The sequence below is a fragment of the Cololabis saira genome, chromosome 3 (assembly GCF_033807715.1).
Source record: "Cololabis saira isolate AMF1-May2022 chromosome 3, fColSai1.1, whole genome shotgun sequence".
NCBI classification, from domain to species: Eukaryota; Metazoa; Chordata; class Actinopteri; order Beloniformes; family Belonidae; genus Cololabis; species Cololabis saira.
Window position 1 is genome coordinate 29,904,571 of NC_084589.1, and position 27,450 is coordinate 29,932,020.

General features: G+C 41.5%; 1 protein-coding gene across 4 annotated transcripts in view; it reads left to right on the forward strand.

Annotated features, from left to right (window-relative positions):
• Positions 1 to 27,450, forward strand: part of grik5 (glutamate receptor, ionotropic, kainate 5) — a 105,870-nt gene that overhangs the window by 50,190 nt on the left and 28,230 nt on the right. For all 4 annotated transcript variants that reach the window (XM_061717162.1, XM_061717163.1, XM_061717164.1 and 1 more), the window contains exons 5-8: positions 9,538 to 9,699; positions 12,346 to 12,510; positions 18,933 to 19,030; positions 19,353 to 19,518. In XM_061717162.1, coding sequence (XP_061573146.1) covers positions 9,588 to 9,699; positions 12,346 to 12,510; positions 18,933 to 19,030; positions 19,353 to 19,518 — 541 coding nt within the window. In that variant the 5' untranslated portion in view covers positions 9,538 to 9,587. The remainder of the gene's footprint in view (positions 1 to 9,537; positions 9,700 to 12,345; positions 12,511 to 18,932; positions 19,031 to 19,352; positions 19,519 to 27,450) is intronic.

Consider the following 27,450-nt stretch of genomic DNA (forward strand, 5'->3'; position numbering starts at 1 on the left):
TCTAAACTACCTTTGTTAATGCTTGCGTGTGAATTGTTGGTACGAAAATCTGGAGTAGACTTTCTATAAACCCATTAACTTTGGTGAATACTTCGAGTTTAACGCGTGGATCTAGCATGTCACGTGCCCCTCTTACATTGACCGACGCGGAGTAGCGTGTCGAGCTGCCCAGTGAATAACCATTTTATCTATTTATTATTATTTTATAAAATATGCAAAAAGCTGATGAGAGTAACATCAGCAGCAGGAGGTCAAAGGTAGGGTTTATATTTGCAAGATGATAAACTGGGGAGACGAGGAGATCAGCAAGCTGCTTAATCTCAGACAAGGACACCATGTATGTTCAGAACCACAAAGGATGGTCTTTTGTTTAAACAAGTGGACACAAAAATGACAAACCAGCCGTTTGCAATAAGTAAAGCCCAGCCAAAAAACGCTCATCCTGATGTTCATCCATCCTCATTTTGAAAATAACACCTGTCTGACAGCGTATAAATCTTGCTGATGTAGGAACAATACGTCATTCTACACGCCCACACAATGCCTCCCGACTCACCTTCCTTCCCCTCAACTTGCCTTCAAGCCTGTGGTGACAAATAACAAGCCTTGTGTTTACATTGCCAACGCACGTTAAACACGCGTTCATCACCCAGTGATGTTAGCGGGATCCAATCTAAAAATGCCTGGTTTAAATATTCCCTTATCAATCAGGTGGAAGGGATTCTTCGGTGAACCTGATTCTTTGGCGGGGCAACAGTGTCGCTTATAAAAATTCAATAAATAAAGATTAGCCTTTATATTAATGATTATTTATTGTAGTTCGAAGACTCTGGTCCAGTGCAACATCAGCCAGTGCTGGATTTGCGGTTCATTTGCAGCCTGGATGCGAAGAGGTGAACGCCTCCTGCTGTGACTGCAGGCGAGAGGCGCTGCCTGAGAGTGCTTTGGGATGGGGAAAGGCCTTAAGCAGCACTGGCTGCTCGCTAAGAAGGAGAACGACACAAGCTTTCATGTTCGTTTTCAAAAGTCTTCAACAACACCTGAAAAAAAGTGGCTAAATTTGCCCCAAGTCCCTTTTTAAAAAAAAGAAAGAATTTCTCTAGAGGACTCTGAAAATTGTTAAATCTAGTGACAAAGTTGCTAAGTTGGCAACACTGCCGGGTATATGTGTGTGGGAGGGGGGAGCAGACCAATAATTTTGCAATGTTGGGGTGCGGGGGGTGGAGGGGGTTCATCCCTCTCACATATCATGGTTTTGATGCAGGAGACTGCAGGGTTTTCCCTCCTTTTAGCTGAGAAGAAAAGGCTGAGGTGTGTGTTGGGAGGTGTTTGCCTGTCTGTGCAGTGTGAACGGAGTAATGCATCAGTCTGTTGTGGAGGATCTCTCTCTCTCTCTTTTCTGGAAACACAATAAAACAATTGCCTTGATGGAGGATGTGCTTTCTGAATGCCTCTTTACTTTGTCAGTGCAACACTGTTTGCGTTTAAACAAAGATTTCTCCCTGCCTTGCGACAAAGTTTTGGTCCTGTCATTTCAACAATATTAAACGGGTTTCAAAAAAAGTTTTGATGGGAGGTATTGATTTAACAGATTTGGGACTGCAAAATGTGCCTTGCTGATTTATGTTTCAGTTGTATCCAAAATGAGAGGAACCCACAGCAGCAGCAAATATTCTGCAGTAAAACCTCACCGCGCTTAAGCCCTTCATTGAATTGCATTAACTGTAGCTCTTGATGTTATTGTGTCCATTCCTTTTATATGGTTTAGTTTGCATTTAGAGTAGTTCTACTGTAGATCTGCAACCCTTACATTTCATTCCATGTGGCCAAACTAATATATACAAACTTTCTCCTGTAAAATAACAGTTTCCAAAAACAAATTTAAGGTATAGGTGCCAGCTTACTGGTATTACATGAATAAGTCATATTTTCTCAAAATGTTAGACTTCACCTTGAAGTCGAGCAAGAATCGGATCAAAATGCTAAAAAGCCTATAAGATAAGAGAATGCTGAAACACCAATTTAGGAAGTTAGATGAGAAACAAAATTCACAAAAATAGGAAATGTTAATAAAACAAAAGGGTCAAGAGAAACTTAGAGATATGAAGAAAATAAAGGAGAAGATGACTTAATATTAATGAATGGATATTAGTTATCAATACTGGAAAGGCAAGGACTAATGCAGAGGGTTACAAAATGGAGATGCTGAGTCAAAGTGACCAAAAACAAATGTTACGAGTCTGGTTGTAGATGCAATGAAACCAAAGGGTGCCTGGTACTTTTCCACCGCTGCCACAGTGTGCACACGAGCAGCATATTTAGACACAACAAGTCGATCACTCAGCTCGTCTACGCTGTCTGGAGGTTAACAAATGCTGTGAAATAGCCTGCCGGCTCAGGACCGGTAGCCCGGCTGTCTGCAGCAGGCCCACTCGGCTCAGCAGCGACTCTTGACTGAGAAAATGAGTAAAATAACACTTGTGTCCCGTCAGGGCTGGAGGTACAGTCTCCTTAAATCCACCACTGCCGAAGCCGTTCCACTTGCAAATTCAATTATAGGAATGATTCATCCTGCCATTATGTTAACTGTCAGATTTTCTTGTGTCATACAGTAAGGCAGAAGGGGGGGGGGAAACAAACGATTCTTTCCTCTTCTTTTCCTCATCCCCCCTCAAGCTGTTTTTCCCCGTCTGAGTCCTTTCTGTCTTTCTCCGGATCCCTCCTTTTCATTACTCCTCCCCTGATCATCCTACTTCCTCTGCCTCAGACTCTGCTCATCCCCTCTTCTTCTGCCTGGGGGTGTGTGGCGAGATGGCATTCCCTCGTATTACAGTTTACCCCCCTCCTTCCTCCCACTCAGGTTCTCCCCCTGCTTGCTTCCCTACCTTTCAAGCCACCCACCCTTCCCTCTAGATAATTAAGATCTCTGATTTCATGGTTTTCTTCTTCATAATAGGCTCTGCAGACACTATGAGCAAGCTGCCGAGACACTACAGCACATAAACAAAACAGCAAACACACACAAATATGCTTTATGATGAATGCATGCGCCAAACAGTTGAATATACAGATTGTATGAATGTCCCTTCTCATATTTGGCTTTCTGCCTCCTTTTTAATTTTGTTTTTCTGCACACATGCAACGATGCACGCACACGCACAAAGCAAATCAGGATATTTATGTGTTTTATCTGCGTGTATCTCTGTGATTTCAGCATGTGGGGTGACTAACAGCAGGGTGCAGAATAAAAGCAACCAAGGAGTGCTAGAAGCAATATGTTCTGCACAGCTTCGACAAGTCTTGGTCCACTCAGGCCTTCTCCTGTTCCCCGCAGACTGACACCCGACAGCTACAGGGACTCAGTCATGTACTACTGCAGCAGCAGAGCTTGTACAGCAGCCAGAAACACAGTCGTCACAAATTGAACGCGGCAATAGTACCTCACCGTTTGTTCTCTGTTTCTTTCTGACCATATGCGATACCCTAAATTTACCTTATATTTACACTTTTCAGCTCCTTATTTTATTTCACCCACCTGCAGTGATGAAAGAAGAGCTTAAAAGTGTGCAGAAAGGTCTACAAAGTAGTAAAAGGTATTCACATAATAGAAGGAGTTTTTGTGACAATATAATCATATTCTTTGCTTTCAGCAGTGAACTGGATGCTGCCGTTTTGTCAGACTTGATGAATCAAATGCAATTAACGAACGCATACATATTTGGAAAGTTACCACTCTGCACCCATAGACACAGTCATATTAGATCAGTATAGCAAGCCAAGAACTCATCTCACAGTGAGCCTGGTTCTCTGGCCCCCGCTGGGATCTTTCTACCTCTGATTGATTAGAGAAAAGCTCCCCTGTGGCTAAACAACATAATACTGCTAACACAGGGTACTCTCAGAAAATGGCAGTAATCACTGTAATGACGTTAATAGAATTTCCTGGGGGTATTGTTACAGCCCAAATCTTTCATCTGTGTAGACTCCACTCAGCTACAATATTTAAACCACCTGTCTCATACCTTGAAGGTCTCCCTCAATTCATTGTGTCAACTGAGAATGGACTTTATCTGAAAGTTGTCCTGTAGCAGCGGACACTATTGGTCCTGGAAGTCACCATGTATATCCTCCAGGAAATGCAAAGACTTTCTTCTTTTTTTTAAAATCTTTGAATCACATCCACAGATGCTCTATCAGACTTGTATCTTGGGAGTTTGGAGGCCAGTAAAGCCACTTGAACTCTTTGTTAGAGAAAAGCCTTTTGATCAAGGGTTGTGGATGGTCAAACAAAGATAGCTGTGAGAAAAAAAGAAAGGACATCTTGTGAATGTGAAAGAGAAAACACACCACCTTTCAATTTTAAGGTTTTACATATCAGCACATCATTTAGAAAAAAGATCCCTCTGTCTCATTATCTGGTATTTCAATCGAGCTGCTTTGTGAGCTCTGGCAGGGCAACTGCTACAACATCTTTTTGTTTTCTTTCTTGTTCAGTCGTCTTTTGCTGGTGTGCTTGCGATCATTGTCCCGTGCCGAGCTTTAGCTCTTTGATGGATGGTCCTTGTATTCAGGACCTTTGGTGTATAGAGTGATTCATGGTTGATTCAATGACTTCAAAGTGCCCAGGTGCTGGGTTGGTAAAACAAGCCCATATAATCCTCCCTCTCCTACCGTGCTTCACAGCTGCTTTGAGGCATTTGGGCTGATGAGTTGGTTTTGGCTTTCAACAGATGTGGTGCTCTGTAGTTTTTCCTTCAGATGCAACTTTGCGAAGTCACCGTAAGCCTTTAAAAAAAGATAATAGTTTTTATTTTGCTAAGCTTACAATTTTTCTAATCATACTGTCCTGAACACAAACATTTAACATGCTAACTCAGTTCTATAGACTGGCAGCTGTCTTGAATGTGGATCAATTATGATCAATTAATGAAGTGTAATTCCTTCTCAGGGACTCTGGAAACAGCCATGGTGAATTTGCAGACACTGCTTTGATTAGTTTTTTGAAAACAAACAACACGCATTGTATTTACCGGAGTTTAAGACCTAGTTAGGGTCCAAACAGGTTTTATTATGTCTTGGGTAATATAACAAACCAACACAGGGTGTAGTTTCTTTTCACATGACTGGGTGTGTGAGAGTAACGTCCACATAAATGCCATCAGTACATTGCTCAGAGCATCATGGTGTCTCCGCCTGCTTGCTTTCTTATTGACCTGCCATTTCTTTTCCAGGTAAACCGTGACCTGGTCAACCACATGATGTAAAATAAAACGTGAATCGTAAAACCAGGCCATCCCTCTTCAGCTGCGACAGGATCTTGTCCAGGGTTTGAATCTTTAGTTGTAGCGCTTCACAGATGACTGCTGTGGGTCGATTTTATAGTTGATCTGTTTGCGCAGGAAGGATGTCGACTTTTGGAGTCAAACCGCAGTGATGAGTTATGACTTGGAATCACTCAGTACATTTACCGGCACTAACAGAAAGTCGAATTGTTGCCTTAATCCGACCAATATCGAATTTTTGAAAGTCATGTAGGCTATATGGCTAAGTTAGTCGAACCGAACTGAAGCTCTTGATATCGAGCTATTATTGCCAGATAATGCCGTACTAATTCGAGTTATTCCAGCATGTAACCCACATTTAGCCGAGCTACTGACCGTCCCGGGACTCCTCATTCTGGAAGTGACGACACCGAAAAAGCCAGAATATCAACACAGTAGGAGAAGAAGACGAACAATAAAGAACTAAACGGAAGAATGCCAACGTGTATGTGAGGCGCCACCTAGCGTTGCGGAGTCGAACGCACCTCACTCAAGAATCGATTGTCTTCTCGCAGATGTAAACTTGGATTTCTCGGCAACTCCAGTTTAATCCTTGGCTAGATTGTTGCTAATAGCTTGATTTAGATGTGCATGTAACCGCTAGGGGTGGGCAAAAATATCGATATGGCAATATATCGCGATACTTTTCCAGCCGATTCAATATCGTTATTAAAAATTTGAATATCGATTCTTTTAAAAAAAAATTTTTTTGTTTTAATATTTTTTATCCCCGATTTTTTTCCCATTATATCACCCAGTGCTCCTACCTAAGTGACAGTCCTGGGCATTGCCACTCTCTACCAACCCTGGGAGGGCCCTGCACTGAGCTCAGGTTTTATTTCACGTTTTATTTCATTTTATAATTTATTTTTTATATAACACAATTGCCTGTCCTTAAAAAATGAAAAATAATGGACAGGTTTATTTATTTATGGATTTATATCTATACTGACTGATCACTGTGCCTGTCCTTGGTTTTAGTACCCATCTTTCTTGTGTTTATTATCATTTGCCACATAATTAAAGCAACCTCATACTAAATTTAATGTTCATTTCATATGATGTAAATAATATGAAAAACATATACAAATAAGTTGTAACTTTAGCTTGTATAGTTATAATAAAACATTGTTTTGACTCAGTTTGTCCCATGAATTGTCACTATAATCTGATGAACGTGCAACTTGGATTTTAAGATCCATCACTATCATCTGATGTACATATATACAACTTGGATTTTAAGATGTGTAATGCATTTTTAAATTTTTCGGTGAACTATGTAGAATATAATAATCGGGATATCGCATAATCGGGATATCGCAATGTGTATCGTATCGTGGCTCAAGTATCGTGATGCGTATCGTATCGTGATGCGTATCGTATCGTGAGGTCCTTCCCAATACCCACCCCTAGTAACCGCACTGACTGACACAGACATTAATAGGTGTTAACTACCAAACTGATGACAGCACGATGTCACAGTGCAGAACATGTCCTGGTTTAAAGTTATTGAATTATTAATGTAACAGTTTAGGGAGTATTATAATATATTATTAATGTATTATAATGTTACAGGCAGGAGAGCAAAAGTGAATTTCTTACCATAGTGTTGGTTGTTAATGAATCTTTTAAAACTGGCAGATGATATATTTTGATTAATACTAAAAACTGAGTATAAACGTACTCTGGGATGTTTAATCAGTTTACAGGCATATAAAATTCAACATTAACAAATTAAATCTAATAAAAGCTAAAGAAACATAGCATCAGATACATTTAATTCACTGACTTGAAGAGGAAAATGTCTTTAAATGTATTCCTGAGCACAGTTTGAGAGTAAATATACAAAAAAACAACCTCCCCCCCCCGCTTTTCTGTCTATTTTCAGCTCTATTTCTGCAGACACTTTCCAATCACCTCTCTCTGTATTCAGTTTTGCTCTTTTATTCCCTCTTCGACAGAAGCCCATTCCCTCAGCCTCTTTTTCTCCCCCCACTCTTTTTCTTTACTTCTTTCACAGCTCTCCATCTCCTTCCTCTTTCCACCTTCCCTTCTCCTGGGCGTTAAAGATACTCTAATCCTCTCTGTCTAATGCTGCCAATAGGTCTCAATAACAATGAAATAGCACCGGTTCCTTCCCATCACTGATGAAGCCATAGCCTCAGTTAGGATCTTATTCGTCATCATGGCAATCTGCCTCTTGGTAATAGCCAATCAGATGGCTCGGGCGAAATTCAGTGCTCCCATCATAGGTTCCCCATTGTTTTGATTGACTGCACCTGAGGGCCCGCCACTTCAGCTGGGCTCGATCAATAACCCATCTCACACACACATGCACACACACGCATGCACAAGGTGAGCACAGGCTGGTACATGTTTGGGAATAAACACCCAGGTACAGAAACCAGATGCACACACACACACACACACACACACACACACACACACACACACACACACACACACACACACACACACACACACACACACACACACACACACACACACACACACACACACACACACACACACACACACACACACTTTGGGGAAGAGTAAATTGAGAGAGACCACTGATATGGGAAGCAAACAGAATACCAGAGTAACAGGCAGTAAAATGGAGTACTCTGCAGCAGAATGTCCAGCAGCGTGACGTCTTATGATGTGGTCAGAATAATCAGCTGTTGGATAAACATTGTACCCATGCACACAGAGAAAGATAACATAGAAATCTGAACTTGACAGTGCTGTGATTTGTTTTTCAATTTTATTGGCAACTTTGGCATAACATGCTGTGTTAAACAAGAACGATTTACTGAAAACAATAAATGTGCAAATGACTCCCACTGCGTGCCTGTTATCCTATGTTGTGTCGCACATACAGATGGCTTCACATAAGTCCCTGCCTCTGCGCACTTTGAGCTGACAGTGAAACCATAATGAGAGCAGCATAGCCATCTGCATGGTACGGTGTGTGCTATTAGTATTACAAACATGGTGACGGACACTTCTGACCATCCTTTGAACGACAGACACGTTAAGTCAGAAAGGAAGAAAGGGAAGCCAGTGCGTAGGGCGGGGAAGAGAAAAAAAAAACTTAAGAAAATGTGGCTGGTTCATCAGATATGAAAAGGGAGTCAAAGAACAGGGCTGCAGATATTTTTTAATGTGGTTTAGACATCAAAGTCTAAAAGAGATGGAAAGGTGACTGGGGAGAAAAGATAAAATGATGATCTCAAAGTGAAAATGGCTATAAAAGATTAAGGGCTGAAGCTAGAAGGATGTTGCCTCAGCAAAGTGACTGAGAGTGCAACAGCATTCGAGTCTTTGATGAACATACAAGTGCACGTGTGCGCACTGCTCGTGTCCACACCCATATACCCTGCCGCGGTCGGGGTCAGCCTCTTATCGCTGTTTACAACTTCACGGGTCAATCGAAGGTCTTCATCTGAGTGTTTCATCTGTCTGTCAGACCTGTCTCGAACTTAGACCAGAGAACCAGATGTCTGAAACATCCATGTCACTGTTGCCTCATCATCTCCACCTCTCCCTCAACCTCCCTCCCTCTCTGCCTGTCACACTCTTCTCTTTCCTTCCTCTGTCCTCATCCGTCGCCTCATCTCTCCATCCTGTAACGCAGCCTTGTCATGCTGTCAGTCAGAGCAGGATTTGTCACTCCTGGAGAGGGTTGTTTAGCACCACGGAAAATGAAAGTAGGGCTGGAGGTTCGGATGTGGAAACCATGTTAGCGAGTACAAGACGGGTCATGAATACTGTATATTTGTTTATCTATTAAAGCAGTTTATCATGACATGCATTCTGTTTGTAGTGTATGTATTTGGCCTGTTTTTGTGTTTGTATGTGTATTATTCATCTGCTGTGTCCATGTGTATACGGAGTGTGTGGCACTTGGCTGTCAGTACTGATGTTTTTTGTGAAAAGTCTCCAGAGATGTAATTCTGAATCCTGCATTTTCTGAACGGCAGTCTCTCCACAGGAGGCATGAATAGAGTTGCATGCTGTATTGTGACTGTTGCTATCTGCTGTATGACAAGAAACATCTTCATAACTAAGCATACAAATATTTATTGCATGTGTTGTTAAAGTGAAAGTGCTCCCATTATGCAAGATGGGGATAAGCAGCGAGATGACAGTTTAAAGGAAGAGGCTACAAGAGAGTGAGTTTGCACTGACTAACACTCCTCTGATCCTGCAGGTGGTGGTACAGGCAGCCCGCAGACCATTCTCCATGAGGAGCAGTAGAAGATGCCGGCTCTGCCAGCACTGCTGCTGTCAATACACTTCCTCTCCTTCCTGCTAGTCACCATGCCGCCACGGTCCCTCAGTCAGGCCCCTCTACTCTCTTCTGTCCGCATGGGTGAGTGGGAGCTGCTCGGCCATGTCCGCCTCATCTGGGTCACAGAGTTTCACCACGAACACTTGATTCATCCATCTAGTTAAGTTATGATTCAGTTTTGTGGCGAAGGTGGCTCACGACCGCAAGAAAAAGGAAGGCAACGGCAACAATTGGAGAAGTGGTTGCTATTATAGAGGTTAGAAATCCAGATAACATTGTGCTAAAATGCGGTCAGATGTATTTTCAAGTACTGATATAATCTGGAAATCGGCTCTTTGAACTGATTTCAACAGAGCACAAATCCTCAGAACACACAATTACTTGTGTCAGAGGGAAGCGACTTGGAAGTCCCGGCGTTTGATCCCGTGTTTTCAGTCCTCTTCTACTGACGTTTACAACACTTCATGTGCTTCATACTTACATTCCTGCAAAAAAAATACATAAAGATAAATAGTAAACATACTTTACAGTTCATAAAATCATCATGTCTATAACATATTTTATGGATTATAAAATTGTGCCTATTAATACAAAACTCTTCTTGCTGTTTTTAAAAAAAATAATGAATTTACTTATTTTTTTGAATCGGGTGAAGCAGATGAATGTCAGTAACAGAGACATGCAGAGCAGTCAGTGTCTGTGTCTGAACCGATTAGAGCAGCTCTGGAGAAACCTGACAATGGCTGCACACTTTCACTTCCCACCCAGCACAGCTGGGCTGTCTCTGAACGCCTGTGTAAATGGAATATTTCTCTCATCTCTTCTGGAGGTTGACATTTTTTTTTTTTTTTAAGCGTTCACTGAGCTTTTGATTTATTTATGTTAATGTACCATATTGTCCATAGACCGATGCGAAAACAATGCACTGAATCAATTAGAACACAATTGTTAAACATGATGAATTGTGCAAAACTCAAAAGGATCAGAAAACTCTCCATATGCGCCGTGTTTGTATCTGAGTGCGACCAGCTGTGCAGACAAGGTAAACCAGGCACATATGACCTAAATGTATGCAAATGCTTGCAGTGCTGAACTTTATCCTGGCTGCAGCTTGATAATTTGCGGAGGCATAAAGCTGGTATCAGTCTTTTCTTGGGAAGATCTAAAATGGTTTTCCAGCCAATTCAAACCAAAAAGGTTGGGAAGAAATAGTGAATGAAAATAACAAATAAAAAAAAAAGAAATAACCAATAACTCTAGAATTTTCTTGAACCCTTCATAGGGCTGTCAATAAAATACTTGCAATTTCAACTTTTTTATTTAATTTGAATTGCAGACAATATACACCAAGAGATTCATTTTTTCCCTCTTCAGTTTTATCACATCTGTTTATATACATCCAATTTTGCACTTCAGGCGTGCAACGCAGAGACAATTTAGTGCCAATTCCGAAATTGTGATGTGAACATGTTATTCAGGGAATCTGGAGGGAGTTTAGTGTTTAAGCCTGAGCTGGGCACCAGCCTTATCCCTCACACAGCACTACATAAAACCATCATTTGTCAATCGTTGATTTAGCTATATGGGTAAAGATTACTTGAAAACCAAACCAAACCAAAGAACAAACCTTTGTTAAGAACGACATTGGTAAGACACATTCATAGATGGTACTTAAAACTGACTGTGGAAAAAAGAACCGCATTTTAAACTTTTATAGAGTTGGTGTCAACATCTCCAGGCTCAGACACATCAGAGATAAACCATCAGATAGTGGAAAGGTCTCCTGTGACCTGATGAGTCAGGTTTGCAGATTTGCAGTCATGGGAATTTTGTCTTATAGATCTAATATGGAAACGATCTTTCAGATTGTTGTCATCGACAAGTCATAAATCCAGCATTTGTGAAGACGAGGGATTGCACCGGACCCCTTGGGAAAATCCATTTACACTTCTGTGATGGAAGCATAAATAATAAAAGTACACTGAGATTTTAGAACATCACATGCTGCCTTCAAGATGACATCTTTCTCAGCGGGCATTTTTCCAAACAATGCAAAACCACATTCCCAACATGTTACAAAGGATTGTCTGAAAAACACGACATGGTACTGGACTTGGCCGCCTGCAGTGCTGACCCGTCCCCGGGAGAAGATGTGAGGAGACTTTTTGAAATGAAAAATGCAACAATGACAATTGTGTGCTGTTGCACACTTTAAAGTGTGTTTGCAGGATCAATGTGAGAAAATAACACCTGAGATGCTTCAACACTTGGCGTCCTTGACGCCAGAATCCTTTTTAAGTGTTGTGTAAAGGTATAGCAACATTACGAAGTGGTAAAAGCTTTGCTGTTTTAACTTTTTTGAACTGTGTTGCTGGCCAAAACTGCAAAAGGTGATGCATATTATCTAATGAAATGAAGAAGAACATACAATCTTTTGGGTTCATACAAGGAAAAGTTAGATTAAACACAAAAATTGTAGATTTTTTTTGTACTAATAATATGAGCATGAACAAATCTTCTCAATCCTTCTCCAGTCAGTGGTGTTGAGCCCCTGGCATCACCACCCGTACCTGAGCATGGATTATCTTGTTATAGTTTCAAATTTCAACATTTCTTGGCTTTTTTTTTTGCCTTCACTTCACCTGTTCTGGCACTATCTATGCCCTTTATATTAATTCTCATTCCTTCTCATCTTCATCTACCTCTCCTTGCCTGTTTTCACTGCAGCTGCAATCCTGGATGACCAGTCGGTGTGTGGGCGTGGGGAGCGCCTAGCCCTGGCCCTGGCCAGGGAGAACATCAACAGCGTGATCGAGGGTCCAGCCCGAGCTCGAGTGGAGGTGGACATATACGAGCTGCAGAAAGACTCCCAGTACGACACCACCGACACCAGTGAGTGAACGCGCTGCATTTGAATGACGACCTCTGAAACAGATTCACACAACCCATCAGAAAATGATAAAAACCAGCAAAACCCATTAGAGTCCACAAGGGTATGGAGTCTCATTAGCACAGAGAAAAGTGACCACTAAAGACCCCCATGGATATTATTAGGAATATTGAACATTAATATTAATGGTGACTAACACAGAGTAGGAAAGAGGAGTTGTTTGATGAATACTGCTGGGTTTATTACAAAACATATATCTTAAAAAGATTATTACATTTTTGAAAAGCTCCACTTTTAAGGGCAAAAGCTTCGAATAATGAACAGAATGATAAAACACCAACACTTTTAAGGGATTAGAAGGCAGTAATGACTTTTGCTTATTAGTTTACATGTCACTGGACAGCAGTAATGGCCACGAAGACTGCCTCATTAAAAACAGTGAACCTGCGCCCTCCAGCTTGCACTGTGTATTGTGCGGGCCATGGTGAAAACAAATCATGAAATACCAGAACATATCAGCAGCACAGGGCAAGAGAAAGTATGCCAGAGTATGAAAATTACATTAATATACAGAGTTGAAACAGAATGTTTGGAGTCTGCAAAGACAGAAGAAATACTGTTGAATTGAACCACAAGGAGACAGAGCCTCCCTGCCACGATCCTAATAGGGCGCTGACCGTGCCACAAGCTACTGGCAAAATGTCTATTTGTGCTTGAGAAGGGCTGTGTACATATGTGCATGCTTGAGTTGCAGGCGTGCGCGTCCGTGTGTGTCCTTGACCGATGAGCGGGAGACTTTGACAGTCTGGTTTGCTCACAGCATTTTTTGGTCTCTGCATCAGAGAGCTCATCATCTTACAGCTAAAGCTGACTGAGGCACACACACCCACCCACACAGGCATTTACACATGTATGCACTCACATCCCTTTCTGCAGACACAGATGTAAATTCTCACTTGGGCACAATGGGAGCGTATGCACTCACGGGCACGTCGTGGCTTCACAGGCAGTGACAGATACTGAGGAGAACTAATTAGTATGAATTGAAATAGCAAGCCAACGTTACAGAGTGAAAAGCGCTAATTGAGTGCTCTAATAAGACAGTTAAGTGACCGGACTCATTTATGTTGTGTCTGAAAGATAATTTTCAGGTGGGTTGACTGAAAACCTGGTCAATAAAAATGGGAACATTAAGTGATAGTGTGAGTTTATTCATTTTAAGTAGAGTCAAAGGAGTAGATAGTAAAAAGGAGAATTGGATTTGAGGGTACGGATGAGTGTAAAAGTCTATTTGTTATAGGCTCCTCTGGGATGTCTCGTGATTGGTGGTTTTGGAGAAGCAGACTCAGAATTGGAGTTCTGTCTCAGGAAGTTACTGATCCAAGTAGACTTTGAACCCCTAGGATGATGCCAGAAAAAGAGAGGAGCAGAGGGAGGAAAGAGCAGAGACTGGATATGAAGACGGATGAGTAAGTAGGATGAGCCGATGGGGGGAGAGAGGATGGATGGATGGAGGGAGGGTGCGACACGGTAGATAGGTGAGGAGATGGAAGTGTGGGTTTGAAGGAATGAGGCAGACGGACCTGAATGAGTGGACTGGCTTGATAGACCGGCATGATCAGAGAAGTGGTTGAGCTGCAACCCTGATCCTGTAGAATAGTTTAATGTCATTTCACATGCAGGGAATCGTGTACACTTCTGGTTTGATGAGAATTGAAAGTATAAGGGAGTAAATAGAAGAAGTGGAGGGGAGGGTATGGTTGAACATGAAGGTCCTCTTGTAAGGTGGCTTGGGACCTACAGTCTGGGTTTCTTCTCAGTGAGTCCAGGGAGATCTGAGTGGGCTGTAGACGCCCCGGAAAAACACAATTAGAATGATCTCAGGAGAGCATAAGCTTGACTGATGTTGATTTGGATTGTAAGAGAAGAATAAGCATTAATGATGGTTTGCAGATTGACATGAGCTCTAGTTAGAGAGTGTAAGGATGGTAGGAGGCCTGATATGCCTTGAAGCAGTTCCAGCTTGTTAGGTTGTTTAAAACTGTGTCTGGCGAGGTGCTTATGGATGGCTCCTTTTGAAACATTAGAAAAAAGTTCAGAAGTGGCAGAAACTTTTGAAAATAGTGTTAAAACAGTGGGACTGCGAGATAAACGAATCTGATATTAGTGCAGGATGTCTGCACTAATATCAGATCTAATATCACACTAAAGATTTCTGTGCAGAGAGAATGAATTGGCTGTGCAGATGTGGTGACACAGCAGACAGGAGTTGCACAGGTGAGGAACTCTCCTTAGCAGCTTCATAAGAACCTGCTTAGGGATTGTATGACAGTTGAGGACAGATTTATCTTTTTTTGATGATCTCTACTGCTGTGGTGCTGTTTGAGTAGATGAAATGGCCTTCTACATCATTCATGGCCCAAAATAATGGTGGCTATAAACATGAAGTGCAGCTTGGATGAGCACAGATTTGGCAGAAAGTGACTCTGGATGGTTAAGAACTCAACTGTGGGCGCTGCTCAGAAGCAAATGAACTCTCACTAAAGTAAAAACATGTTGTGAGGGCTCAGAAAATCAGAAGACTCAAGAGCAAGGATGGGTGAGAAGCACATTTTATTAGTCCAACCCCCCCCCCCCCAAAAAACATAAAAAAATTGTTAAACAAAAACTCAAAGCTGAGTCTCTGGAAAGCTTAACTAAAAAGACCTCCAGTGATTCAAAATAGCAGCAACTGGCAGAAGAAGCTGGTAAAAGCTAGAAGGAAGTCTACAAGTTTGCAAGGAGTGGAGTGCAGGACCTCAGATGTATAAGCTGGCAGGGAAGACAGTGATGAGAATAAGGGTCAGGTATGTGCCAGCAGCTGAATGCTCTGCCTACCAACAGAAAAAAAACTCAAAGGGAGAAAGGTGATAGAGGAAAAAAAATAAAATAAAAATCAGGGGCAAGGCTGCACTGCAACACACATAAACCTATATGGCAGGAGTCGTGCCAGTGTAAATCTGTCATGAGGCTCAGTGATGTGTGGTGATGATCACAGAAGGACAGAAGGAGTGACTCCATGTTCAAGTTGAAATTAACAAGTTATCTGCTTTTATTTATCTATTTTCTTCCCAAGGATTTATCTTAGGAGAGGCATGCTGACTTATAAACATTTGATAATTGAACAAGATGCGTGGGGTTGAGGTTAAGGAAATTAAAAAGATGAGGAAAGTAAGGAAAGTATGCTTAATGGCAAAGATCCAAAGCTTCAGTAAGCAAGTCAAAGATCTTGAGGGTGCTGCTGCAGCAGAGGGTGAGCCATGTGCTCTCCTTCCCAGAAAATAACCAAGAAATTAGAGAGCTCTTGGTGAATGGGCAGACCTTGAAAGCACTGGTAATGAAAGCTTTTGGAAGCCAAGAGCTATTAGCTGCCCAACTGATGAGGTTGATATTATGATGAATCTTGGTGTGTTGAAACTGCAGAGGTCTGGAGGTTTGAAAAAACACTGGTAATACTTGGAATATGTGTGCCACGAAGCTATGATACGTTAACTTCTTTTCACCAGATTATTAGTTAGAGATGCACCGATCAGGATTTTGAGGGCTGATCACAGATAACCGATCACCAAAAGCAGTATCTGCCGAGCCCGGTATTGCCGATCACAGCGTGAAATCCATACATTCGTCAATATTGTTGTCTCATGTACACAACACTGACATTGTATTATTAGGTACAAAAATTAGGAGATGAGAAAGTATCATGAATTGACTCACACTCTAGAGACTCTTAGAGACGACTTGGACTCGCAGATATTTCACTCTCTTAGAGTTGATATAAGTTGTAAACTATAAACCTTAGTTTTCCTGTGGAAAAAGCAATAAATCTTAAAATAAAAAATGAAATATGAATTATTAAGCTTTGCGAAAGCTTTAGCGGTAGCATCCGCCGCGTGTGAGGAAACTCTTGTGAGTGAAGGATAACTCACACTAGAGCTCCAAATGTCACTCGAGAAGCCGACTGACACGACTGTCGTCCTGCGTTAGGGGTTGGATGTGACTGTATATATAGTTTGGTATAACTTCGACGGGCATTCATTAGTGGATCCAAGCTGCTAACGACGCGTTTAAACCCGATGTCTTCTACAACGACAAACGGCTGATGGTCAAGGCTTATGAATTCATTACCTTACGATGTAGTTTTTTTATTTTTCTTGCTGTTGCTGCTGTCGTTTATAGGTCTCTTTTATGTTCAGCTGAGTTAGCGGCGTTGCTGCACCTCCTGTTCTTTCTCTGCCTTAGCGTCAGCCAACCTTGACAGCTCAATATACTCCTTGATGTGAGAAACTTTCAAATGTCTTATCAGCTTCGTTGTGTTGAAATTCTTTTATAACATTTCTCCTCGGGGTATCTCCTTTGCACACACTTTGCAAACTGCAAATTTGTTGTCCTATTTGGACATTGTAAAACTCCCGTACTGGCAAGGCCGGGCACGCCTCCTCAGGACATCTCGGTCTGAGGTGTGGGAACGCACGCGCGGCGGCGGGTTGTTGTTGTAAACGTCATCAGATCGACCAGTTTTGAACTATTATTTTGAGAACGCCGATCAAAACCGATAGGGGCATTATCGGCCGATACCGATCGGTTGCCGATTGATCGGTGCATCTCTAGTATTAGTACCAATGCTTATAATACTGACGGAGGTCCCACGTGCCCCTTATTTTCTGCTATCCTACCTCCAGACTCGCACAAACTATATCTATAACCTAAAGTAGGAATTATAATGTGTTTGTTTGTATAAACCTTGTACAAGCTGATCATTTGTTGTTTGGTCACTCCACAAAGCAGCATTTTATTATTAGTTTTTAAATTACTTGCACTGCATGCACTTATGATAAGATGATCTTATGATGCTGTCTTTTAAGACACATTTTCCTGTACAAAGGGACTGTTGTGTTGGGTGGGAAGGGAACACAAAAAACAAAACAAAAAACACCCTAGCATTAGCATGGCAGCACCTGCGTCCAACTAGACTCTCAGCAGTCTGACCAGCACTAATCCATGCTCGACCCTCCTATGTGATTTCTTGCTTGTGTTGTTCTCTCAGATGCAAGTTGCTTTGGATGAAAGAATCTGCTAAATGACAGTAGTAGTAGTAGTAGTAATTGCTTTTATTTATATGTTACATTTAAATGAGGCCCCTGTGTCAATGTACATCCAAGTTTAAACTAAGGTTAAAGCAAGAAAGAACATTTCTGCTGGGGGTTTTGTGTTCTTCGAGGCAATCTGTGTCATGCTTGGTTTCATGTTGTTCAGATTGTTGCAGATGACTCAGATCATGTGTCTGGATAACTGAAATGGGATAGTGGAGATCTTTGAACTATACTATCTTGTTTATGCAGTATTGATTTTTTTTTTGAAACTGTAAATAAATATAGTACGTTTGTTTCTCAAAAGTGAAAAAAAAAAGATTTCCAAAGATCCAATGATTTCACATACACAGAAAAATTACCACTGTTAAATTAACACTGAGAATGTGTATGTGTATGTGTGTGTGTGTGTGTGTGTGTGTGTCTGTGTGTGTGTGTCCACTCTTTACCAACATAGTCAATTATCTAACACTGAACCAAAGGGACTCCAACTGTGGATGTTGTATGCACGACCACAAGACTCACAATTCAGCCCGGGTAGCTAACAATACGGTCTAAAATACTACTGGTATTTGTACATGGAATATTTCCACACATTTCCAGTGAAATCATATATTTTTGACCAAATATTTTTCTAAAACTAGATATTTAACGAAGCAAGACTTACTGCAGCAGCAACGTAAAACGGTGCCTGCAGAAATAAAAGGGCGCTTCTTCGATGGAAATTCGGGTGTGGTCAGTTTAAAAATGCAGGTGTTGGAAAGCATGATAGGCCACGCCCAAAATATACTCTAGCACTTGACCTAATTTGCTCTGAAAGTGTTACTTTTAATCTAAATGGTGTTAAAATAACACAGATTGCAACCAACACTGACAAATTAACACTGTCAGATTTGTGTATTTTCACAAACACTTACGACAAGAGACGAGTGTGTAAACTGCTTTCTGTCATATTAATGTCCTCCTTCAAACACCAATTATGACACGTATTCATGTACGGCCAGCTAGCGTTGTTTTGTATGCAGAGCCCCTACATAATTAGAAAACGTGAGCTGATAATCATTAACACCATTACATTTGCTGTCTGATTTTAGTGATTTTATAGTGAGGCACATTTTACTGCTGCAATGGAAAAACATAGTTATGTCATTACTACTTCACCTTTTTACGTTTCCCTCTTCTCCCCAGACGGCAGCCAGTGCTGTGTGTTTACTCAGTGCTGCCGTCAAAACAAAGTGGTGAAAAAAAGTATGTGTTTTAATCTTGAGTTTTTTATTCTCACTTTTTGTTTCTTTCAGTGTGTCAGATTCTACCCAAAGGCGTCGTCTCTGTGATAGGTCCAGCTTCCAGTCCTGCCTCTGGCTCCACAGTCAGTCATATATGTGGGGAAAAAGAGGTGAGTCACACATTAAAGATGTGTCTAAATCTAAGCATCTCTTGTTTCCCTCTCTTTCTTACTTCCTCTCCTTCTCCAGAAGATGTCAGGATGATTGTATCAGATTATGTTTTTACTTGGCTGTTGAATGTCCTCTCACGTAATTAACCATCATCTACTTCTTCTAAATCTCCCCCTGAACCTTCTATTTTTTCATCTTCAAGTTATTCTAATCTTGATATCATTGATATTCCCCCCCTGCTGCGTGTAAATCAACACATATTCATTTTTTTCTTGCCTTCCTGATTGTTTTCTTCCCCTGTCCATATTCTCCTTCCTGCAGATCCCTCATGTAAAAATTGGTCCAGAGGAAACTCCCCGCTTGCCGTATCTTCGCTTTGCCTCCGTTACTCTGTACCCTAGCAACGAGGACCTGAGCCTGGCCATAGGAGCCATCTTACGCTCATTCGGCTACCCCTCCGCCAGCTTGGTCTGCGCAAAGGCTGAGTGTGAGTGCATGCGCAACATGTTGTTAAATGTTAAACCATATAGTACATGATATATGACTGCATGGCTGTGTTTGTGTGGTGGGGAGTGTAAATGAAATGGATGTGTTATTGCACGCTTGTTTACCTTATTTATATATATGTTTATGAGTGCAAATGGCTCCCGTGGGAGTTTTAGCTGAATTGCAGTGTTGGGGCGGATATGACTATCTGGCTCTATTGGACACTCATTTTGACAGTCTGGTCATAAAGTTCTGCCTGTTGTCGGAGATTATAACGTGGGTCATGATGCAGCCGTTCTATCTATTACTCATGCTCCTGCACACTGGCTATTATCATACACAGCAATAATCCAACTATAGACCACCTTAAAAAATACAATATTCGAGCCATGGTTTTTTCATTCATATTCAAAATCCATTTATAAATATTAGAGAACTGCTTCACCCTACTTTTTTTTTTTTGAACGTGCATCATCTATTTTACCTGCACCCTATTGTTCTGCAGTGATTCTGGTGGAACCAGAGCTGCCAGATTCTGGGACAGAAGAAACAAGTGATGCTTTAAAAATGAGCCCAAAACAGCTGTGGTGGCATTGACCACTGTTAGGGTGGAAAAATGTACCTTTCAATGCCATCTTCTAACTTTTCATGTCATCCATTTTCTTTGGTTTATTTTGTTATTGATCAGTAGAGTTTCATATTTCATGTCAAATACAATATTCATGCATGAATAATTATTCCTCATCTTTCAAATGCATTTAGTGTTTCTGCCATCTTCATTTTGTATTATACATGTGTATTATACATGTTTTTCTCTAGTTGAGCTTGGTGAACCACGTGTTCGGAGGACACTTGAGAAACCGAGACAAAAGGCTGGCCGTTGTAGTTTCTTCTCCTCCGGTGTCACGGGATGTAGTTTTTTTCCCTTTTCCATCCGCACCGGATTGGACAGGGAGACGAGCCTCCAGGACCGCTCAACCATCTATAGTATGAATGTTTATGTTAGCCATGCGGTTAGGGTCTTTTTATTGCATCTGGGGACAGTCAGTGTTTTTATCACTTGGATTTGTTGGTGTAGGACCCGTGAGTTCACTATTCTGTACAATAAACGCTTCTGGTGAATTTTGATCAGATCAGTTTCACCTTCCAATTTTTGAACACGGTCAGACTTCTTTAAAAAAAACTCTGAGACCACTAAGTGAGAGACAAGCCACATGAGCTACATAAGTACCATTATATATGATTCTATATGCCCAGCAACAACGAGGAAGGATTTTATATGGCTGGCTCCATGTGTGTTCTTTGATGGAGCAGTCAGTGGTAGAAGAGGCATTCAGAGGCGATGTTGGAAGCAGAATAGCTGCAGTGTAATAATATGCTTTTACATACAAGCAGACTGTTCATGTTTACAGTCTGACTAAAGATGGCAGGGTGTTGTGGTGGCTGGCTTTGTTTCCTCACAGTAAGAAGGTTCAAGAATCTTCAGGGGCCTTTCTGTGTGCCGTTTGTTGTCCATATGCCTGCGTGCGGGTTCCCTGCTTGGCTTGAGATTGTCTGTAGGAGTAGGTTTGTTTTTTTTCCCTCTTGATGACTTTTGTTCAGTCCTGAAATGGAAAATAATAGGCTTGATTTCAGCAGAGGTAGGCTCCACCCCCCCGGAGCAATGACCATGAGCAGGATGAAGTGTATGTATTAAAAAAAAGGAAAAGTATTCATACGTTTTACTGCCAACATGCAGCTTTAATCTTAATTCTATAGATATTGATTACATAATTTGCATATCAGTTTATATGTATGTATAGATTTTAATTGCATTTTGTTTGGTTGTCCATTTTTTTACGTTAGTATTAAAGAAAATAGAAGAATATAAAAGAAAATAGTATGCATTTCAAGCTGTTGTTTCAGCCTACTCTTAATTATCTGCGCTGTAGTCCTCCTTAGTGACAGCCCTGCTGCTTTTATATATTTGTCCGTGCTGAACCACATGATGCACGCGTATGTCACACTTACACACATTCACACTGCTATCTACACAGGCTTGGCCTGCTGCACAGAGCCTTTATAATGCGTACACTTGAGACCGGATGCTTTCTCTTAACCCACTCTCTTTCTTCTACTATTTGCTGTATGTTATTGATTTGTCTCACTCACTGTTCCTTGTGTGCTTTGGGAAAGGAGGGAAGCAGAAGGAATGGGATAGAGAGAAATCCTGCGACACAAGGACAAGCTACGTAATTCATGACTGTAACTCTTGCTCATTTGAAGCAAGCAAGTACACAAAAGCTTTATTCATAGACGGGTCTTAATTGGGTTAATATTGGATTATTGTTGTGCATGTAACTGCACCCACTGCCTCTTATCCACCTCATAGTGCTGTAAGGCCAAAGCAGTTTAATAAATATTCATGTTTGAAATGCTTTCCAGTAACTTAGGGGGACATTTGATTTAACTTGCCAGGCACTCAGAGAGCTTTAACATCACAAGGGATTTGAGACTTGGTCACTGGCCATCTTTATTTTCATTTTGAAAGAGTGCATTATTGATTTATGTTGCAGTCTTCCATTGAGAGTAACAGGAATTAAAGGGTTTGGTCAGATAGAGGCTGAGGTATACAAACAGAGCTTTGTGAATACTTGACAGAAAAATGTATAGACTGTAGGAGGTGGCAAAGATCCGATTTATCCAGTGAATAATTGTTGGGTTTTTACCCACTTCTGAGTGAAACTGGGCTGGGATCTGTTGTTATACAACTGTTGACTCTTCACACCAGCCAAATAGTCTGAGAAGTGAAGGGTCCTTACATAAAGACTTATGTGGACCACTGAAGTCCAAGCAGATTTACACAAACAAAAGCTGCAATACTCAGAAAAATTGATTTAATCACGGAGAATCTTTAATTAACTCCCCAGCAGTGAGCCGGGCCCTCCTGCAGTTTCCGGAAACTAAGATGAATTCTTTAAGGGTTTGTCATTTTACTAAGCCAAAGAGCGTTTAAATGCTTTTCGCTTTTGATCATCAGTTGAATATGCAGATAAAGAGCCTTGACTTCCAGCAGTCTTTCCTCTCCCAAATATTTAGATACAAACGATGGACTGATATTTACAGTCTGGGCTAAAAGATGCTGTTTTAACTGGTGGAGAAACTGAAGGGTGCGCTTGTATGTAATATATTTGGCTCCAAGGTGATCTTTACAAGGTTATCACACTCAAAGACTCTGACCCACTTGGCTGCGCTATCTATCGCCGTGGAGCTGGTTGCCATGGCTGCCGAGTAGGTGCTAACTGCCACTCAACAGGCTTGTTCCACACTCTGAGCAACTGTGTGGGTGTGTGTGGTACAATATGTGTGTATTTCGATTTTTTTTTGTTGTTGGTTTTTTTATTTTGCTGTGTGCTCGCATCACTTTGTCTGAACATGTACATGTGTCGGCTGAGTGAGTGCCTGTGCCACACCACTGCCTGTATACTGTATGTCTGTCCATGAGGGAGTGGCTATTAGGGTACTTGAATGAATGTCTGTGTGCAGCTCTAATGTGGCACTGCAGAGGTTCAGCAACAGACAATGATTACCACCAGCAGCCTTGTTTAATTCATCTTGTTTACACCAGTGTAGACATTCTGTCTATTTGTCATGAGCCTTGTAAAGTGTCTGTTTTTCTTGACACAAACTACACTTGCATACAAATAAGATAATACCAGGAAACTGGTCATTTTTTTGCAACACTTGGTTAAAGGAATTCGATCTATTCTGTCATACCTTAGCTAGATATTCTGCTCAGTGTGTGAGGGTTGCAGTTTTAGGGTAATTTCCGATGCACCCTTTTTCCACTATGTCAGGGTCAGAATTCGCTATCTGAGCCTAATTCCATTATGCAGTTTTCACGAGATGGATTAGGGTTAAGAGGGAGAGACTGAGCAAAAGGAGGAGGAGACAGGGCATCGTAAGAGGCAGATGGATAAAGGCAGGGAAAAAGATAACTGGAGCAAAGGGCTCCAACAGGACAGATAGAGAGGTTCGGGTTTACGTGTGAGAGGTAGAAAATATGGGGAGCAGGTGAGGTGAGGAAGCTGTAAAGTGCATTGATTTTTTTTTTCTGTTTCCCACTTTGTCCTCAAACTAATTAAAGTTTTTTCGCCTGGTTCAGTGATTACCCCACTGCTTACAGAGGCTTTCTCCTGCTAAAGGGCTCTTACCTTTTCCCTCCTCCTCTCATCGCTCTCCTCTTCCTCTCTGTCCCCTGAATATCTTACCCACCCCTTATTTACATAGTTATGGGTGCTTTACGATAGAATTACAATCAGAAAGCAGCACAATTACTTTCTAGTAAAGCCTATTTCCACACACGATGTCAAGTGCACCTTGAATGCTATTGGTTATACAAAATTTTCAAGAGGAATTCACTTAAAGAAAGAAAATTGTCTTAAGAACTGTATGTCAGTCTCTTCTCCTTCTTCTGTCCATCTTTTAACTAGATGATTGTACAATCTCTTGTACTGTTGTACTTAAGCAATAGCTGAAGGATGAGGCTTAAGAACCAAAATGGGTTTCTCTCACTTAGAACTCAAAGAGCCTACTTCTACGAAGCCTGCACTGCCGACTAAATGTATTGCTCTATTAATAGAAAATGTTAAGAAATTTATCATCATGATTGGTTGACAGCATCCATGAATTCTTCAGGATACCTAAAACCTGTCTAAGGCTTTGTGCAAAGATACAAATGAGTCATCCTCATAAGCGCTGAGCTATTTTTAGCAAATTACAATCCCCAAATCAGCTAATGTTAAAATAGTTTGAAAAATACATAATAGACCCGCTGGGGTGAGGGCAATCCTCTCCAAAAACTGGAATGAAGATGTTTTGAGTCTTTAAGTAAGTAAAGGTTGTTATTTCAGGTTTTTACTTGACAGGTAGACATGTAGGATAAGGGATTCACATTGTAATAATCGCTTCCTTATATGATTATGTACTGTATAATTAATGAGCAGCAGGGTCATGCTGCCGATTTGCAATTGATTGGCATTCATGAGCTTACACGCCCTTGTATGATTAAATACGAGTTATACACAGCATTTGTGAATCCAGAGTAGGTTCTTAGTAAGCAGGTGATGGTGCTCCCCGGAGTGCAACGTTGCGTAGCATTCCAAGTTAAGCTTTATGTGTTTCTTCTGTTGTTAGTGTCTCTACTTTCCTTTAATGTCTGATACAGTATGTTAGAGCTCATGTTAAGTACAACCAAGAGATATTACTAAAACTGGGAGTTGCAGGGGATATTTTGACAGAAATGTTCTCAGTTCCTCTCCGGAACTACAACTTAAAGGAGACCTATTATGGCATCTAATACCTATTTTAAACAGGCCTTTAAAAACAAGATTTTGATTTTTTTTGTTAAATAAATTAGAAATTCAGCCTCTGACCTATGTCTTCAGCATCCCAGTCTCCAACCTCATTATCTATGCAGGATTCTGAGTGGGCGGGGAGGCTATGATAATGAGGCACTGTGCTGATTGGCTGACTGAATGATGCGTAGAAAATGGCGGAAGCTCTGGCCGGCGGAGTTGTTGTTGTTGTTCCGGCCAGAGTTAGTTGTGGGCGTGGTTTCACGCATAGGAGGCCAACCTATGTAAATTGCTCCCGTCGTTATGTAACGACGGGAGCAGAATCTGAATGGCTCATAGAAGCCACATCACACTGGATCGCTCATCCAAGCGGGCTGTACAGACCCTGCAGAATTTGGTTACTTTCCTCCTTGTCTGAGTTGGCAGGCTGAGGGGAGACCACTTTATATATATTAAAGCAAGATATAATAGGTCTCCTTTAATGCAGAAGCGACGCCAGGTCAGGTTGAAGCAGTGGGTTTGCTGGCTCCTGGAGACTGACACGGAAGCATGGTAGGCGGGGAGCAGTAAAATGAAGTCTCCAACGACTAGTTAGCAGTGGACGGCTAACTTTCGCAATAATACTTTCCCGCCAACGCTCAGTCCCTGATAAATAAGAGGGATGACCTTTTCAATCGGCTGGCTAAACAGAGATAGATCTGAAATTGCTCCATCTTAGGGTTCTGTGAAAAGTGGATTGGATAAAAGACTCCCGACGAATTTATAACACCAGCAGGCTACAGCGTTTACAGAGCCGACTGCAGCGCCACAGAAAGCGACAAAACACGCGGGGGATGAACAGCAATCGTCGTCAAGCAATCTTGGAGTACTGACAACACAGTAATATCACAGTAGTGCTCTGGAGATGTGGAATACATCACCATTAGGTACAAGCCATTTTACTTACCCACAAACCGCAGTGTATCATGTTGAGTACTGTATATGTTCCCCCCTTCGCTAACGAGGACAAGGCACTCAAAGAACTCCACTGTCACGTAGTGGTAGATTAGGACCCAAGCGCAGGAGAGACGCAGGGAGGCCTGAGTTCCAAAAAAGGTGATTTATTTATGCCCAAAACAAACCGAAAGCGCTTCAGAGCAGGGTTAACCAAAGACACCAGAGCTTACAAAAACTGACAGGACACGAGTACGGGGGAAACAGTACAGACCAGCAGGGAGCAAGGGAAAGACACGACCAGATATACACAGAAGGGTTGACGAGACACAGGTGCAGACAATCAGGGCAGATGGGAACCAGTGAAGTCAAGACAGAACTGAAACACATACACTGTTTCAAAATAAAACAGGAACTTGTGAGCTGCTATCAGGAAAACAACACATGAAGCATGTGGCATGGAATCCAGTATATTTCCAATTACAGGGGGGATATAAAAAGAACTCCTGTGGGTTGAGACAATTCACAAATGAGCTGCCTCAACAGCTTCTATGCCAGGTTCGACCACCACAACAAAGACATCCCCACAAAGACCAATCCAGAAGAGATTACACTCCAGGTGACACACACACAGGTCCTTAGGGCTCTGAGACAGGTGAACCCACATAAGGCTGTACAGTAGGACCTGACCTTTCTATCACAGGAGACAGTCCCACACACTTTTAAGTCCTCTATTATAGTCTCAGTACCCAAAAAAACAACATACCTACAAGAAATGACTATAGGCCGGTGGCACTTACACCAGTCGCCATGGAATGTCTGGAGAAGCTGGTTCTTTGACACATCAACTCTCTAGACCCAGAAACAGTTAACCCCCTAAGTTTGCTTACTGCCTGAACATAGCAGTGGACGACGCAGTGGCACTGGCACTGCACTCCATCCTGGAAAATCTGGACAATAAAAAAGCTATATGATCTATATATATGATCAGGCCCATGAAGCTGACTGTTAAGCTGGCAGAACTAACTAACTAGAGTACCAACATCCACCTGTAACTGGACACTGGACTTTCTCACCGACAGACCATAGGTGGCGAGGATCGGAAAGAAGGTCTCTCTCAACCGAGCTCACTGTCAGCACAGAAGCACCACAGGGCTGCTGCCTCAGCCCAAAACTATTATCACTTTACACTAGGAATGGGCAATATTTTACCGTTCACGATATACCGCCAAAAAAAATCCCCACGGTAAGAATTTGTCATCTCGCGGTAAAAACGATAAATTCCCGTTGATGACATTTTTGTGTAAAAAACATGGCAGAAGGCGGATCTGAGAGCTCGTTGTTAAACCAGGTTCCAGCTCCATTATCTGGAACTGGTTTGGATTTAAAAAGAGTGACGAGGAGCAAACATCATCTATTATATGCAGAGTCTGCAAAAAAACAGTTAGTGCAAAGGATGGCAATACTGTTTCTTTATTTATCAGGTTGAATTTTTTTCTACTTTGTGATTTTATAAGCTGAGAAAACTTGAAGGACAATGGTACTTTTGCTGTTTGCACTGTTATCCCACTGTTTAAGCCATGCAGTTTGAATAAATGTTGAACTTGTTTCATTTGAGTCATTACAGTTTTGCAGTACAGGTGTAATAATTGAATTGGTTTTTA